The sequence below is a fragment of the Triplophysa rosa genome, linkage group LG24 (genome assembly GCF_024868665.1).
Source record: "Triplophysa rosa linkage group LG24, Trosa_1v2, whole genome shotgun sequence".
NCBI lineage: Eukaryota > Metazoa > Chordata > Actinopteri > Cypriniformes > Nemacheilidae > Triplophysa > Triplophysa rosa.
Window position 1 is genome coordinate 11,086,399 of NC_079913.1, and position 19,083 is coordinate 11,105,481.

A 19,083-nucleotide genomic window follows, 5' to 3' on the forward strand; every position below is an offset into this window, starting at 1 on the left:
CAGAGGAGATTATTTTAATGCTGGGATGGCGTTAAGAAGAAATAAATAGGCTAAATAATCTACAAAAGTGGAAGATTTGATTGTGAATTTCTAAAAATGTAATAAAATAATTTTTAATAATGGCCTGTGAGAGCTCTAACATTACTGAACTAAACCACTTTAGCACATGAGTACATTCAGTGTTCTTTAATCTCTTGAGAAATGTTATGTTTTTTGGATTATTTATGAAATAATTGTATTCTTTTATATTAGTTAAAAAAGTTTTGTCAGTGTGGATTATTGTTGTATAATAGGGCCTATTGAGAGGGACAGATGCCGGATATTTGCAATGTTAACTTCCAATTGGTTGTCTTCTATTTAAATAGTTTAATGTCTTCAAACATTGATTTATATGCTGTCATATTCATATTTTAATAAAAATTAAAACTTAGTGTTAGGCATTAGCCTAGGCTATAAAATGCATGTTATTGACTTTCTTATGAAAGTTAGCCTACTTTAAGTGTTATCTCAGTTATACTGTTTACGATTTTGCCAGACTCAATGTAATTTTCAGTTTCATTTTGCATTTTCTCCAGAAGGAGGCACAGCAGTCGTTTAAAAGGGTAAAAATGCTTTGGGCTGATGGCATGATGGAAGTTCCGTTACTTTCTCTTTTCTTTTCTCTTCTCCAGCGGGAAGCGACTCTTCTCTCCTCCTCTTCACATCACATCCGGCTCGGTTTACCACTACCAGTTTGGACACCGTTACAGTGCATCGTGAAGAAGTCCGCTTCATTTGAGAGTCGGTTCTTTCGAACGGTTCAATCATTTCCTTGACTCGTTAAAAGACGTGCTCAGGAATCCATATTCGGTATTTTCCTTTCAGTTTTTAATGTTAAACGTTTTACTAAACTGTTAAAAAAAGGATTTTCTGATTAGCTCATTTCCTATTTTTTCAGAAGTTCTCTTTAAGCCGTTTTAATCATATTGGTTAACGCAGGCTATTTAACGAAATATTTTTATGAAATATTTAATGTTTTTGTTTAAGTTACAAATATTTTAGTTGTATTTATATTTTATACATAATAGTTTCTTACAAATGTTGTCCCAAAGTACTCCCTCATAGTCAAGTGAATCACAAACGCTTTGCGAATCGGCTCGAACGAACCGTTTGCAAGAAGAACCGGTTCAAAAGACATCACAGTTACAGTGAGTGTGGCAGTTTTGAGAGGCTGCTGTGGATCTGCTGCTGATATGGAGACTCTTGCCATGCACAGAAACTGATCGTACAACTACTTACTCGTCCGCCTGGACATAAATCGATAGCGCGGATAGCTTTCATGGCTGCTCTCCTGACACATTAACAACTGCAAACATGTCCAAAAGCGTTAAGAAGAAAAGTCACTGGACCAACCGAGTCCATGAAGTTGTGTTGTCCAGGAGTCCGAGCGGTAAACTCGGGTTCGAGTTGGAGGGGGGCGCAGAGAATGGACAGTTCCCCGTTATTGGGGAAGTGAAACTGGACAGGGTCAGACTCAACCAGGACGAGTTACTTCTGGAAGTAAATGATACGCCAGTAGCCGGACTGACCATTAGGGATGTGTGGGCTGTGATCAGACACTGCAAAGATCCCGTCCGCCTGAAGTGTGTCAAACAAGGTGAGTTTAAACTGGACTTCAGAGATGTTTTAAATAAGACAGTTTATTAATTTATTTACTAAGAGTTATTGGTGATATAAAGACCACCTCAGTGGAACAATTCGAGACGCTTTCAGTGTCCTGCTGAAACGTTTAATCGTTTGTTTGTTTATTTATTTATGGTAATAGTGTGGCTGTAATACCAAGTTCTGATACTTTGTAAAAACAAAAACTAATAGTCTCGCGTGTAACTCGCTTTTGGCGGAAAGTAGGATATTCGTTAACGTCACACCTGTTTGTGGTTACATGCGTTAATGAATGAGTGTCGTTTGCGTAGGCTATTATTATTATTGTGTATTATTTTGCTCCCCAGTGTCGCATAAGATGTGAATAACAGTGTGTTTGTAAACATATCACAACTGCTCGCATTCTGGTGGTGAAAGTTGGTAGTTTTTTATTGCTACAGTAGCAGAGTTGTTATGCTTGTGGAAGGGGGGCGTATCCACGCGGTAGCGCAAAGCTGCGTGACGTCACTGTTTGGACTTTACGTCGCTATTGGGTTCACAACGTCATAATGCTATTCAGTTTTTCTGCTATAATACGGGTTTCTATTGTTTATAAAGGAACTCAATTTATCTACTTGATCTTTTTTGTTGAGACTAAATGTTTATCTTTCCGTTATCCTTGAGTTTATGTTGCCAGACTCTAATCTGGTCTTTGTGGGTGTGTGCCACTGTTAAATACATGATGACATCGCTGTTTTCCCAGTAGGATTTTATCTGAACGTCACAATCACACTGTCAAGAATGACGGCAGTTACGTGTTTTATAATATATTCCTTCTGTTTAGTGCATAATTGTAAGCATTTTAGCCCCTTTTAGATTACTGGCTAAGGATCTGTGCGAGACATTCTTTTTAGTCGACGCATAGACCAACTTACTGGATAGGAGTACACTACAAGCTTGACTAAAATCTGTTAAAAGAAGCTTCGATGAAGACGCTTACTAAACACAGAGCTTGAAGTTCAGAGAGGATGTGCTTGACATTGTCATCTTATTTGGTTGCATATAACCTCTTTCCTTTTACTGTAGACACAGCAAAAAAACAAAAATCAATAACCTATATGCAGCATTTTTTTATTACAGCAGTCAATTTCAAGTCACGCATTTTAATTCGCCAACCCTGCCCTGTTTTGACCTCAGCCGAGCGATGCTTGTTCAGCTTTACAGAGGATCCACAATCATGTGCTGTCCTGTTATTATTTTGGTAGGAAAAACAAGCACATTTTTAAGTAAAACTTTGTATCAAGCATCTTAACCTTGTGTTCTCATATTTGCTACTAGTGCTCTTGTGATAGTTCTTTTATGGGTCGAAATTATGTCTTTGTCCACAGTGCCCGACTTCGACGTCGATACTCTTTTTTACAGTATATGCATATGGGATTTTTATGGTCAGTGTATAGATCAGAATGTATTTGAACCTATAATTTAAAAAACAATAATACAGCTTATGTTACACAATATGTACTCAAAATACACACACATACACAAAACTAACCGAAATATCAAATAATGTCTCATTGCCAGTTGATCGGGTTATATATTTTGAAGCATTTCGTGTACCAGTTTTCTTTCATAAGTGCTGTAACAGGGGCCTACTTGATATTCATTGGACACACAGTTGTAGGGCAGACACCAAGCTGCGGTTGGTATGGTCAGATGCCTAGGTAAGTACCCTAAGATGAGATATCTGTAGCATTCATCTGTGAAATAACAGGTTTCGAAACACGCACACATCCACACTAAATCTCTTAGGATGACCTGGGAAAGTTTTCAGTTATCACCAGCTTCCAAAACCATTCTGAATCACTTTGAGTGTCTGCGATGACCTTTAAATGTAGTTTGGTTACGATATAATAATTTGGGTACATCACATTATTGTATTTAGGTTTCAAGCACGCCCTTGGGGGTAGGAATGATATGCGGTTGACATAAATTATCATCTCTCAGCCGCCAGTTATAATTGTACATTTTAATTTCAGATTAGAAGGTGTAATTACAATCATGCCACCGAATTGATTTGAAAAAAAAACACGTAATGGTCCGTCGTTTCCTTTTTTGCGCTGCTTGACCTTGTTCACTCTGTTTCATGTTCCACTCTCCACCCACTCGCTGACCTTCCACTTTCAATAGCTTTGGTTCACTAGATCTGGGAGAATTTTGATAGGGAGTAACTTAGGCCAGATGCTTATGTAAAGCACAGCAAAGGACCTGAATTACATGACACATGGGATATGGCATATCACAACGACAAGTACACATTTGCTAGTACAGGGTGCCATTTGTTACAGTTTAACTCAGATTGGTGGGTTTGCAGCATTAACCAAAAAGCTTTTTTTAATCTGGAAAAGATTTGTGTTAGGGCCTTTATTAAAGCACCCAGAAAGCATGACATCATGTAGGAGCGGTTGTGGTGTCTATAAACCGGTGCATGAATTTAGCTGTGGTTTAGCCAACTAAATGAATGGACAGAAATATATATATTAGGATCTTTAAGTGTAACGGTTATATACTGTATAGATTTAGAACAACACATGTGCATTTTGAGCTTACATTACTGGTCAAAAGTTTGAGATCACTTGACAAAAATGTTTCTCATGAATCCTTTAATTTAAAGGTGTATGTTCCAATGTTTGATATAACTTTTGTAGACAAAAATATAATTGCCAACATATTAATTTCTTTCATTAGAAAACCAAATAATTGTATAGAAAAAATATTTTTTTGAATGGATTACTTGGACCAAAAATAATGAATAAAAAGCATCCAATAAGAGTCAATAATGTAAATGTCATCAATACCGTTTAAAAAGCTTCCCAGGTTGAAACCTTAAGAAGGTGTATATTAGACTGTACATAGATTTTAAGTGACAGTTCACCCAAAAATGATAAAAAAAATTATTCAATAATAATTGATCTCCATTGACTTCCATATGTGGAGAAACACCCCCCAAGAACACCCCAGCATCTGCAATGCTCTCAAAAAATTGTCTGAACACTTTAGCAACATTTTTACTCTTGAAAATAAAATTCTCATAGAGATGAAGAACCACTTATTGATGTTTATTTGCAGCGGGTCCACTGCAGTGTTTGTTTATAAAGGAGCAGGACCTACTGCGGTGAATGATATATCTCTGGGAATTGAACATACTCTAGCCTCAGGAATGGAAGGAATGTTTTCCACCCCGTCTAGACGGCAGAAATGTATTGATGTATCTCATCTTTATTCTCAATTTCTTTATCTAGCTGTCACATTAATACTTGTCTTACCAAGACATAAACACACATTCATACACACATCCCTGCAGGTTCCAGTTGCACGTATGGCATCCCGACACTCATGTGTAGTAATGATGTTTACGCAGTCAGACAGAAATCCTGCAGAGGTCAGTAATGCTGGTCCTCTTCCACCCTCAGCACTTTACGTATTGTCAGTCTGCATGCTGCGACACCCATGAGAAGGTTCGTAGTTCAGGATAATAGAGAGTCATTACTCAAACATCTGTTTAAGCTTGTCAGGTTGAAGCAGGTGTTTCTGAAACTATAACAGCAGTAAGCCCATGTGTTTCTTGTTTACACGTTTAATGACTTCCTAATAGAGGATCTTTGCAGATATAACAAATACTATTAATGGTTGGTATTGTTGAGATGCTTTACATTTTAGTTATCTGAAAGACATTTATTGCTTTTTTGGTTTGTGGAATTGAAGTCTGAATGTTATTTGTGTTTGTTATTTATGATTTCTCTGCATTCATTTTTTTATTATGATTTTCATTAAAGTTTAAAGCTGTTAAGTTTTTAAATAAATCTAAAATAGTTGCATCTTGCCCTTCACTGAAGGGCTCACGGTTAAAGAAATGATTCAGTTTTAAAGTAAAAGATTATTACTAACGTCCCTATTGGCACAAACCAAACGTAGACCAAACGTTATTGAAAGCAAGCAGTAGTTATTTTTAGACATGATTTCATATCATGTGAAACAGTCATGATGTTATCCAGATAATTTAAGATTCACTTTGATGGAGCTGTTAAAAACGTGAAATACAGTCTTACATAAATATTGCAGATCCATGCTTTTGTCTTTGGGTTTGGTATTTCAGCATTTTAAAGGGGTCATATGGCGCGAATACGTGTTTTTCTGTGTCTTTGGTGTGTTATAAGTTGCTCATGCATGTATTAGACACGTAAAATTGCAAAAATGAAAGTGTCGGAACAAAAGATGCATTCTATCTAAAAGCGAATGCTCACCCAGACCTGCCTGAAACGCCTCGTGTAACCACACCCCCACATATCTACGTCAGTTCGTGGTATGATTTGACTAAGACCGCCCAAATGTATACGCAAGTAAGGTGGGCGTACCTGTCCTGATGTATCAGATATGGTAAGAATCGTTACATTTCCGTCACACGCTTGCAGTATTCCACCAATCACTACGCACTGGTTAACTGGCCAATCGTAGCACACCTCGCTTTTCAGAGCCATGAGCTTTGTATAAAATCTGCGCGTTTCAGAGAGGCGGGGCAAAGAGGAGAGAAAAACATGCACGGTATGTGGAAAATACAGCGTTTTTAACCGTAAACACATCTAAAACAAACAATATACTGTATATTCGTTGTATCCATGTCATATGACCACTTTAAGTTTTCTGTTTTATCTGGTTGAATGTGAACGTAGCCTAGCAGTTCTATTTAAACAGTGAAGGAAACAGTCAGCAATTTATTAATGCCAATTATTACTGTAATTTACCTTAAAGAACCCTTAAGAACCTTTTGAAACCATGCAGCCAAAAACAGTTCTTCTATAGAATTGTGTAGCAGATTTGTTTTTAAGGATGTTTGACACCTTAATGGGGAACCTCTCTTACAGCAACCTCATCAACCAAACTATACATGGCTTCACTTAATACCCTCTACTGTAGGAGGGCATCATGTGGTTTCTTTGTGGTTTATTGGATTTGTCTTGAATCCGTTTGTGTGTAATCCTGGATGCTCTGGTTTATGTGTAATTGAATGGTAAGTGAATAAGGAGTGATGCAGTAAGAGTGTGTTTGATTGGGTCAACAGAGCCAAATGATATTCAGCCAAAGGGTCAGTATTGACATAAGCACCTCAATCATGTTCTGTTGCATCGTGCTGTGAGAACATGTATTTATGTCTGTTTTTCAAGTGGGATAGATAAATAAATGATATACAGTACATGAGATACAGTATATTAAATGTAAAGGGATACTCCACTCAAAAATGAAAATTGTGTCATCATGTACTTACCCTCAAGTAATTTCAAACCTGTGTTCATTTCTTTGTTCTGATGAACACAACGATATCTGAAAAATGTTGGCAGCTGACATTTCTGGGACATCATTGGCTACCATATTAGGAAAAGTTATTATTATATATTTTTTTGTCGAACACAAAATAAGATATTTTGAAGAATTTAGGAAAGCAAACAGTTCTAGAGCACATTTGATTACCATTTAAATTTGTCCTTCTAATTATTTGTAGTCAATGAAGTGACTTTCATCCATGTGATCCTGCCAGATTTGCACGAATTCAGATGTTCATGATCATTATTTTTTGTTATTCCACATGACCCAGTATACACAATGGACAGAGTTATTAATTTATTTTAATTTAAATTATAATTACAAAATGGATTGTATTAAAAATAATAATATATTTAAACTTACAATATAATTAATTTCAATACAACATTACAACTTCCTCACTTCCTGCTTAGTGTCACATGTGAACGATTCATATATCAAAAACTCAAACTGGAACCTTTAATAGGTGCCTCAACAGATTAGGACAGATTACAGATTATTAAACATTTTTGAGGTCGAATCAATAAATCACGATTAATCGGTTTCACAATAAATGTTTGTGTTTACTTCATATGCCTCTGTGTGTGTGTGTGTGTGTGTGTGTGTCTATATTTATATGTATATATATATAAATACATAAACATAGATGTATATATTTAAGAATATGAGTAATACGTATTTCTCTTTATACAGTACATAATGTACATTATATGTATTTTATGTAAATATTTGTTATATATGAAGAGTTTGGTTCCAAAACGCGATAAACACCATTTTTAAAAAAAAGAGTTTCTGCCAAAATCAGTATTGTATCAGGTCGGTATTGAAAAGTCACTTTTTAATTTTAAGCAAAATGCGATATCCGCCGTATTATTGTCATGTTTTCTCCCTTTTTTTCCAAACCGCAATATACGCCAGTCTCACTTCTCTGCAGAATGCGATATATCCGCTCAACCAATCACAGCACACCATTCCACGCATTGTAAACAGTAATGGCGGCGCTCTGAATACGGTCGGCTCCTAGTTTCCCTGATCTACTTTGTACTTTGTGTTCAACAAACAAACACAAAAATGAATCATTTTGACGGCATTGATGAAGCTGTGCTGGTTTCTGCGGAGGGGAAGAAACGTAAACCGTCGAAATCGAATCATTTACGTGAGGAGATTAAGAAGACGAGGCACTAATTTATAGCATTAAAAAGATGACCCGTTGAATTCATTTTAGGAGCGATGACCGATTGAATGTATTTTTAGTCCAGTGCCTGTATGTAAGATTTCTATTGTATTGAGTTCAGAGGCTGTGGATCAACTCACTTTGTTGTGTATTTTCAACAATGTCAATATGAAAAATTACTTTTATATTGATTCAATAATTCCATTGCATTTTGAAAAAAAATTGTTATGGATTTATTGCATTTTGGGGAAAAAATGATGAGTTTTTATAATAAATCTTTTAAAATCAAAATCTGGATTTGAAATTTTTATGTTACTAGAACCTAAAGATGCTATGTGAAACTTTGAAACAGAAAATAGTGGTTTTCATTTTGCCACTTTCTTCAAATTATAATATATTGCTCAGGTGCGTTTAGCAGTTCTCCTCACTCGCAACACACTTTTATGATAACAGCTTACTCTACAAGTCTGTCTGCTCTGCAGTTTCAGTTGTTAAGTAGCATTTTCTGCTTGTGTGTGTGTGTGTGTAAAGCTCCATTTCTTCCCTACAGCCGTGTCAATTTATCACTTCTCCATAGCTGTCTGCCTGTTCAGGTACCCTTGCTCTAGGACGTACGATTCATCAGTTTGAATTTATCAGATTAGCAAGTACAATTCGGTCAGTTTCATTGCACTTCAAATTCAGTCACCTGCTGACAAGACATTTCACAGTTTAGTTCAGGTATAGGTCAGCTAGATCTGTGGTAACTTTCAAGGTGTGTTACATCGTTTATCTTAAAGTATGCAAGAGTAATCTGCTATTTAGTCTTGTCCACAAGAGTGCTTAGGGTGTTGGATGAAAGTGAGGAGTTCCCATCTCTTCAGATTTTAAAAAGAGATGCAAAAAGTAAAAAAATAATTACATGCTCCCATATGTTGAGAACTTGCTATTGTATATGACCCCTGCGTGTCCATTACTGTGACAGATGTGGAGAAAATTATGAAAAGAGATTTGATGTCAGATCTGTGAGAGTCGTGCCTGAGTCAGACATCATGTCTGTTGTCGCTGGATAGCCGTCATAAGCAGCAACAGAAAGAAGAAAGATGGATCATTTGAGTGAGTCTTCTGAGGCTTGTTAGTTTGTTGTGGAAAGTGTGCATTGTTTGTATTTGTGCTTGGTGATTCATATTTCCCTCATGAGGCTGTCACTCAAGTATGCTCGGTTCCCTGCCTTCATTTGTAATTCTGAGATTATGCGCTATCAAAACTAATTAGTTTCTAAAATGCTCAAAGAAATGATGGCACTCCCACAGGGTGTACACACTTTAGTGTAAGAACATGTTTTACTGAGGCTAATGGCAAAGTTACCCAAAATTACCCCCCAAAAAACACATTTTACTTTGCCACTTTGAGACTCCACCTTAAAATCCACCTAATCCATGAAATATTCTTAAAATCATCATGATTATGATATCACACACACATTAATATGCAGTATGACTGTCCACATTACATATTAATGACTATTTAGATTCATTTATTTTTGAATCCAGATTTTTACTTGTCCCTCAATTTTTCACTGGCTCGGAGGCACAGATTAAAGACAAAAAAACATAGTATATTTAGTTAATTAATAATAAGTTATTAAATAATACAATTTAAATAAAACATGTTATTTGCATAAAAAACTCTTAAATACAGAAACTTTTTGAATACTTACTTTTAAAGTATCTGATTTTTGTTTGTTTTAATAAAAAAGGCAGCTTTAAAGCGGCCCTAACACACCCGGTTTCTGCCAATCTCATATTAATCTTGAGTACCTATAGAGTAGTACTGCATACTTCGTATCTTCGAAGAGTATTTAGCTTGATCACATTTATAAAAGATAGATACAGCTGTACGATTATTTCCAAAAGCATACGGTGCGTGCGGGGGGGAGGGGTAGGCTGAACTAAAGCACGTGCGCACCCATTGCCAACAAAACACAGACATCAGTTTCACTCACCGCATGCGGTTCATGTCCGGCATCTTTTAGCGCTGGGACGGCTCCATATATCAGTTTCAAATGATCTCCAAATCCAGCGTTATATCCACCGTTTATATAACATTCATCACCCAAATGCAGTGAACAAACAAACACCTGAACTTCGCGAACGTACTGTATGCTCTCTCTCTCTCTCTCTCTCTCTCTCTCTCGCTCTCTCTCTCTCTCTCTCTCTCTCCTGCACACAAGTGAAAGTGACGTCTGCGCATGCTCCTTCTCCTGCTCTCCTTGCTGCCGCGTGGGCGTGCCGCATGCTTTTCCGGGAGAATTGTCCAATAAGGGACTAAGAAAAATTGTTACGAAACAGTTTTATATGTTCGAAAAAACTTTCCGAAACCTGTACAATCGCTGGGGGAGTGTATCGAGCACAGAAATACTACGTAATACGCCCAACTCGTTTTTTGACAAGTCGACCATGTTAAGCATGAGAAGACAGCACGTTTAACATTGTAAAGAAGTCTGAATGCATGACACACCGTTGCAGCACCCCTTTAAAGCAAAGGTTTCAAAGAACTGCATTTAATACAGTATATTACGTTATGATGTTTGGCTGTTTATTTGAAACTGACAACAAACATGTGAAAAAGAGTGAAAACCAAGTTGTGAAAAGTGAAACGCTGCACAGTAGAGAATGTTCTCTGAATGTTCTTTCCTTACCCAAGAAAGTAGTTTGATGACTCACCACACAAAGAAGGATAACAGTCAATATCCATTTTTGAGGTTGTGCGTGGTTAGGCTGAACTGTTTGTATGTACTTTATTTGGTTGAAACAATTACAGATGGCCATGGAAAGGGTAGAATGGCCTCCTTTCATGTGCCTGTGATCATGTCTCACACACACACACACACACACACACACACACACACACACACACACACATACACATACACGCACACACACACACACACTCACACAATGTCAAGATGTGACTACTGTACATGAAATAAGATTTATTAGCCCTTTAAAGAGTAAGGACCATCTAAAATGTCCTCACAAGTAGGAACATTTTCAAAACATTTGTCCACTGTGACGAGGGAGGCGTGACGAGAGCCGTGGGAGGAAGAAGCGAGGCCGGGACGCGATTGATAATGAGTGTCAGTTGGGCGTCATTCCGGCCTCATATCTCTCACGGAGGAGCGGAAGCATAAAAGGACGAACGGCAGGAGAATACGGCGAGAGAGGACCGGGCCCGGAAATGTTAAGTTTTTGTTTATGTTCGTGTGGCCGGCAGTCGTCTGTGAGGGGCTGCCGGCCTGTTTTAATGCTGTTTATTTTATTTTGATTAAATGTTTTGAATGTTCGCCGGTTCCCGCCTCCTTCCTTCCCTTCTATTGAACTTTGCTACATCCACGTATAGTCAAACTTCAGCACACTAACAAATTAACGAATTTCTCCAATGAACCAAACTAGTAATGGCTAAGTTTAATTACAATATTTACACAATCTGTAATGAATGTGTAATGGATTTTTCCATGTGAATGAGGACAATAGGTACTGATTAATTTCTCCACTTGAAGTCTCCACGTTTGAGTGACAAAAACATTGTTACCCGTAGTTATGATTAATAACCCCACAGATGTGACAAGCTTAATTGTTATTGTGATGGAATGAACATCATTTTCCCACTTGCTTTCAGATCAAGATTTGTGATTTATAATTAAATCCTGCATAAAGGTGTAGAAATAAAATATTTACTCATTTTTCATCCCTTATTTTTTTTCATAACCACATTCTGGTAAACTTCAGGCAAATTGACACATTGTGTTCCCGGTTTAATCCCAGGAAGCACAAACACCTATAAAATGTATACCGTGCCACAGTATGGACGTCACTGTATGTCAAATGCATAAATAACATAGATGTTCATTGATGCCCATCATCCACTGTCATGTGAGATATTAGTGCTGAGCATCACAATTACTTTCTTTTTTTTTAAGGTTTGACTTGATGGAAAATAAAACGATTTTCCATCCAAATAATCGTAAAAAGATCCCAGATTCTTCTGCAGTCTCCCTCCGGTGCAAAAATAAAGTCATGCTCTAGTTTCTTTCTACGTTCTTCCTGTACTTTCACTGTGGAAATCAGTTTACCATTTTGGCACCAAGCTGTTTGTGGTGGTCAGCAAGTCCTGCAAACGGGCAACATCTGAAACCATTCGTTCTGACATCACCAGGACAGTCACGTGAACCTGAACTTCAAGAGTTCTCTGTTTTGCTCTGCTCTGTTTTGCCGATCTTAATGTGTCAGCATTCAATCTGCCTAGAAAAGCAAAAGACAATCATGAATGAATCTCTTTCATATCTCAAGTGTGTCTTCTAGGCAATTTAAAGAACAAATTGAGACTTTTGCCTAAATCTCCTGGTTCTCAGATGTTTCTTCTGATTAAAAGACCCCAGTAATTTCACACTTGTCTCATCTAGAGATTTAGAAGAGATTGTCATAATTTGTCAAACTGTGCTTTGCAACGGAAAGGCGATAATTCTGCAGCTCTGTAACTATGTGTTAACATTTGTCTCATGTGCCAAATTAACTTATCAAGAGTTACTTAAAGCTGCAATCTATAACTTTTTTTGTTAAAAACAAACGAAAATCAGCTAATGAGCATATACATAAAGTGTTGAAAACGGTCTCCTTACCTTACCACGATTCACAATGGTAAGCTTATAATAACGATTTATAATTTGAGCTGTCTGGTTGAATTTTGCAGGAAATATCAATTGTTTTTAACATACGAAAAGGTCAGTACAAACAGTAACCTACACATTTTATGTTTCAAATAGATGGCGATAGAGAGGCAAAAGTAACACATTGTAGCTTTAAATAAAACACAGCTGACATATCCATTAAACTAAGCATTTTTTCTCTTAGTAAGTCTGTTGGTCTGTGTTGTTAAAAGATTGCTTTTTTGTGTTGTTCGTGGTAGATGTGTGAGTGTGTTTGTGAGTATGTAGGGGTTGACTGAAAGGTTTTCAGTAATTAGACATTAGAGAGTTATTAGAAAAAGGGAGTAAACTTTTGTTCTGCTGAGTCGAAGTTTCTCTTTTAGAAACAGGACATCAAGTGCCACATTGTGTCGACTCGCAAATAAAACGCCTACAGTATCTTCCCCTTGACTTGCTATCTTTCAAAACTCCTCTTTTCCACCTTAATCTCATTTTCTCACGTTTTAACCCTCCCTGCATGTGTATGTTTTTAATTAAGGGCTACTGTATTACCTGCTATGAGTCCTGTTGTTGGCAGAGACCCGAGGAATCTTTGTTTATCATTGTTCACATGATTAACAAACTGTTGATTATCCCGCAACAAGTAAGCAAGCTCAAACGGAGGTCAGGGTTTGAATGGAGGGCAGGGTTTGAACTTAAAACACTGTCTTTTAATAAAGGAGCAATGGTCTGAATTTAGACACTAACCATAGCATATTGTGCATTAGAAACTTGTCAGTAAGTGCTTAAACATAATACTGTTTAAGATGTTTACATGACATGATAACATGTTATTAGCTTTCAAGTCATAACCACCTTATTGTTGTGTGTGCAGATACACTCATTGTGTCTTTGGGCATGCAAATGATGTACACAAAAAGGGTACTGTTAAAGGGATAGTTCACCAAAAACTTTAAAAAAATGTTTATGTCATTATTTACTCACCCTTTTGTCATTTCAAACCTGTACGACTTTCTTTCTTCAGCAGTACACAATAGAAGATATTTTGAAGAATGTTGGTTGCACCCATCTATTGTACGGACACAAAACCATTGGAAGCCAATGGGTCCCGTCGTTGTTTGGTTTCCGACATTCTTCAGAATATCTTCTTTTGTGTTCAGCAGAAGAAAGAAAGTCATACAGGTTGGAAATGACAAGAGGGTGAATAAATGATGAAAAGAATTTTCATTTCAACTATCACTTTAACTGTGCTTGTGTGTTAGGAACATGGTCCACTATATCAATTTCTTTTCTGTAGCGTTTGTTTTTTAGCTTTTTATTTATGTTTGTCCTTTTCTTAACGGAACATGCACACCTCAAGGCATGCACGCGTTGGACTTGTTTTGAAATCTGTCTGGACCTTTTCTCCAAGGTTTCTGGTTTACTGTTTCCTTTCAGTAAGAGTTACTGGACCTCACATGTCTGTCCAATGTCACAGCTGCTGAGATTTCATTGGAAATAGGGTTGGGCGATGTCTACCAAATTGGCATCGGACGATGCCTACAGTGAAACATCGTGATGGACGATGACATCGGGGGGGGCGGGGCATATCAGTTTGCTAGATGGTCATCTGCCAAAACATTAAAAACAATTATATCAGTGCTCTAGACTGCGACCAAAACACACTTTGCGACCAGTAGGGCTGTCACGATGATTAAATAATCGTCTCATCGCGATTGTTTGACCTCATCGCGATGATTTCGGATCATCGCAATTATCGCACATCTCTATAGAAGACACTAGGGGGAGCTGTAGTGCATCTGCATATTGCATATTTTAGTGTATATATTGTTACTAAAGCATGGTAATACTTGTAAAATGTACCACCACAACACAATCACCTAAAAAAAAACATATACCATAAAATAACCTGCAGTACAATTTAATATTATTTAAGCAAATCTCAGTGTGAAAACCAGTCTACCAAAATTTCATTAACACACAAGTAAAATTTTACTGTAGTCTTGCAAGTGAGAAAAAAACAGACTAGAAGCTTTTCTATGACTGATAGTATTTTAATGGTGGCTTCAATTCACACCTGATCAATTTACTTCATTTACAAGTATTTGGTGGTTGTATTATTGACAGGTAAAAGCCTAAACCTTAAATATATGATGACCCAATTTTTTCCGATGTATTTCCAAGAAAAAAACATAGTCTTGTATTCAGAACAATATGGTCATTTCAATCGCTGAATCAAAAATGAATGAGAATTAAATGTCAAAGCTCAAAAACAGACAATTAATCGTCATAATCGCCAAAGCCCCAAAACAGACAATTAATCGCCATAATCGCAATGATTTATTAGACAATTAATCGTCAATCAAATTTCATAATCGTGACAGCCCTAGCGACCAGTTTTCAAGACAGCATGATTTTTTTCACAAGTATTAGCACATGTACGACCTGCAAATTTGGAATTTCTTCCGGTTGTTATTTCATGTGGAAAGATGAGTAGATCGTGAGCCCACCAGTGTAGGCTGTGTGTGTGTGTGATAAGTCAACTGCGCAGGTCACGCGGCACTGATGTTTCCCGCTGCCATTGCGGACGCGCACAGTTCAGGTCGTCATTGACAAGTTTACACACACACAACGTGAGCGCATTAATACGATTCACTGTTTGCGTTCACTTTCTACGTCTGTCTCGCACACACACAGCTTCCAAATCATACTCAACTGCGGATAAGCATGAATGGACGAGCTCGACACATGCGCAGAATGTCATACTGTGGACTCGGCTGTCAACATTTGTCTTGGGAATGTGCTGTACCTGTACGCGGATGGGATGTGCGGACGACCGCGGACCCTCCTGATGACGAAAATTGCACCATGCAAGGGGAATCACGATGCCGGCCCAACATCATGATGGCTGTCAGCCATCGGTGATGGACGATGTCATCATCTTTCGGCCCAACCCTAATTGGAAATCATTTAACGTTGGGGACACACATTGTACGCGGTACCAACCTCTGAGGGTCACTATTGAACTTTAGTTCCTCTGTTTTTCAAATAAAGTTGTTGCAGCTGCGGACTGAGGAGGCAGGTGACAGGCTTGCTTCAGTTCCTGACCTTTCATACCGAGATAAAATTCTCTTTGTTGATTGGCTAATATGCTCCATTGCCACTTTGTTCTTGTCAAATTAATTGGGACGCATGTGAGGAGGCGCCGGATGAATTTTGTATGAGCTACAGTGTTGGGTTAAAGATGAGTTACAATAGCTGGACTGGTACTTGCGCCCCGTAAAGAGCCCATATCTGCATATATTACCATGAGCAATGGTCCGCTATTGTTGGGACATGAAAGGAACGCACAGTTATTCTAATGAAATGTGGGAGAGGGGCTCAGTCCTCTTATTTTAACTTGTCATTTCATTCCTGTGTTCACTGTCAGCATGCTGGTGTTTGTAAACCCAATCAGCCCTGTGTAAGGCAGCTCAAGTGTTATACTGTGTGTCTGTTTGCGTGAGTAGGGCCTGGTTTAGATGTGGATTGTTATTGAATTTAACCAATGTGGGCTCACAGGTGTGTACAGTACTGGTAAACGGGGTTAAATGTAACACAAACCTTTTACATAGTGACACATGGTCTTACGAAGTCAACAACAATATCAGTTGTGACCCTAGGATATTACAGTTAACACTAAATAATAAATACACAGCATGTACTACAATTACGGAAGGAACATTCACAAGCAGGACAAAGTAGGAAAGACAAAGTAGGAAAGACGCAAGTAAGCAGTTTATTTTGGGACACACTACTGGGACTGTGTGCCATGTTAATATTCCAAACTTTCTGCTCAATATTGAGAGAATATTAATGCGGCCTTAAAAGGGTCTTGCTTGTTTTTTTAATGTCTGAACTTTTTAATTTCGCTCCCTTTTCACTTTTTCGTGCTCTTTTAATCAGGTTTTGAAATTCATATTCGATGCTGTTGGAGAAGTTGAGCCATTGACTTATGTAGGTCAGAAGGTTTAATAGGATCTCAATTTATTGAGATGGAGCCCTTTGTTTAAAAATGTGTGTGTGTGTGTGTGAATGCAGATGTGCAGGCACACACACGCACGCACGCACACGCACACACACACACACACACACACACACACACACACACACACACACACACACTCATACTTGCAAATTGGAGGCTTCTGTAATTTCCAGAAAAAGAAGAAGAAAAAACAATATAATCTGTACTGCATTACTGGTCTAAGCTGGTCTGTGCTCCTATTGGAGATGAAGGAAAGGAAGTGCAAAACAAGTAGAGAGAGATTAAGGTTTGAAAATACACAGAGAAATGTCAGAATGTTATAGTCAATAGCGTAACCATTATAGATATTCTCTATTATATCTCCAAGACTCCAAGAGTCCCATAAAACAGGAAAAGTTACAATGCAATAGAAAGTTTTATATTGGTTTATGATGTTCTGATATTAGTTTCTGTTTTATGATGCATTTCTGTTTTTATAATGAAGTGTTTTAATGCTTTTTAGGAGCCACGAGAGGCTCTGAATTTGATTCTGAATCATGCTGTAGTGCTGTCTAGTGTCTATGTAGGCGTCTCTGTTCGTGGTAACTAATGTATGGCACAGAAGTATTGCTTCTCGTGTGAAGCTTACAGAACTCAACAATAATAGTATTGTAATATTAGGTTCATGCTAAAACATGCTAAAAGAGTTGAATTTTTTAGGCTAGTCCAGTTAATGTGCATACATATTCTAAAGTAAAACAAGCAATGGTTATATCAAAAGGTAATCGTGCCTTTTAATTTAAGTTTTGGATGTTGTCATTTTTCCATTTTGTTTTTCTATTAGTGGACCATTTCCTTTTTGTTACAGTGTTTTTGGTGGCGGACTATGCATGCTTTATTGTATGTCCTTCTTATTGGTAGTTAACATGTCATATTGCTATGCTTTTATGTGTATTATATGATCAACCGCTACTCATGTGTACCGCTACTTTAAATGACTTAGACATCTCGTTGTCATACAGTATGTTGTGTTATGGATGCTGTCACATACTAAGAGCACACACAAATTTGGTGTGAAGTGGTCTATTTCACTTAGTATAATTATAACTATAATATAGTGTCATTATCATTTTTATTAATAATCAATATTAATGAATAGAATATTTTTTATGACTATTGCATTCGGTTTTTTTTCATTGAGGTTGTCGCATTGCATTTTAGGATTGCCTTTTCTGCATACTGTAGGATACTGTGTATGCAATGCTCCCTGTGTAAAACAAGGCCAAAATAATACACATAGTTGATTCCTATCTTTTTGAAGCAGCCTAAATAGCCCATAAAAGGGATACTTGACTACCAAATCAAAATTTCCCCATGTTTTACTCACCCTCAACGCATTCTAACTGAATATGGTTTTCTTCTTGAAGAATAATGCAGTCGGAGTTATAATACCACGTATCATTTTACTTCCAAGCGGTAGAATGGGAGTGAATGGGTGTCGACTTTTTGAAGCTCCAAAAATGCATCCATCGATCAAAGAACGGCTCGACACGGCTCTGTGGTCTTTACAAAGTTCTTCTGAAGGGAATCGATGTGTTTGTTTAAGAGAAATATCCATATTGACAGCTCTATTAACATTGATGTCTAGCTTCCGTCATCTCTCAAATGCGCTTGAACCAGAGGATTGTTTTTCCGGCAATTGACGGTGACGAAAGCTTCCGCAAGAGTAGACGCGATCCTATTGGAACCAGTGTTAATTTTGACAGCAAATTTTGATTTAGTTTTAGTCATAGTCTTTTGACGAAAATGCAATTTAGTTTTAGTCACATTTTAGTCAACCCCATCATTTTAGTTTTAGTCTAGTTTTAGTCGACGAAATATGAAAAACATTTTAGTCGAATAAATATACATTATATTTAGTCTACTAAAATCTAAATGGTTTAAATCATTTACTTGGTGTAATTAAATGTTCCATACAAAGATTCAACTGTTTTGACATAATTTACTTCACCTTAGAATGAAATTAAACCAGGTCATTACCTTTATTTTCAGAAAAGTTCAGTAACTAGATTTGCATTGTTGGAACACAGAATATTAGACCATTAATGAAATGTTCCAGTTCGTTCAATCCCATTTGACTCAATTGACTCGTTAAGTAGGGCGTATTCATTCAGTTCATTCAACCAATGAAACGCTCTGACAGGGCTCACACTCAAAGGC

General features: G+C 37.3%; 1 protein-coding gene across 19 annotated transcripts in view; it reads left to right on the top strand.

Moving 5' to 3' along the window:
* The first annotated feature begins 1,176 nt into the window (after positions 1-1,176).
* The window catches only part of magi2a (membrane associated guanylate kinase, WW and PDZ domain containing 2a), a 190,778-nt gene continuing 172,871 nt past the window's right edge, over positions 1,177-19,083 (top strand). For 9 of the 19 annotated variants that reach the window (XR_008961905.1, XM_057323690.1, XM_057323692.1 and 6 more), the window contains exon 1: positions 1,178-1,636. Coding sequence is in view for 18 of the 19 variants with exons in the window: in XM_057323690.1 (XP_057179673.1) it covers positions 1,354-1,636 (283 nt within the window). In the remaining variant the exon portion in view is untranslated. Of the gene's footprint in view, positions 1,637-19,083 lie in introns of all 19 variants that reach the window. The other 10 variants (XM_057323685.1, XM_057323686.1, XM_057323683.1 and 7 more) reach the window with 5 other exon arrangements.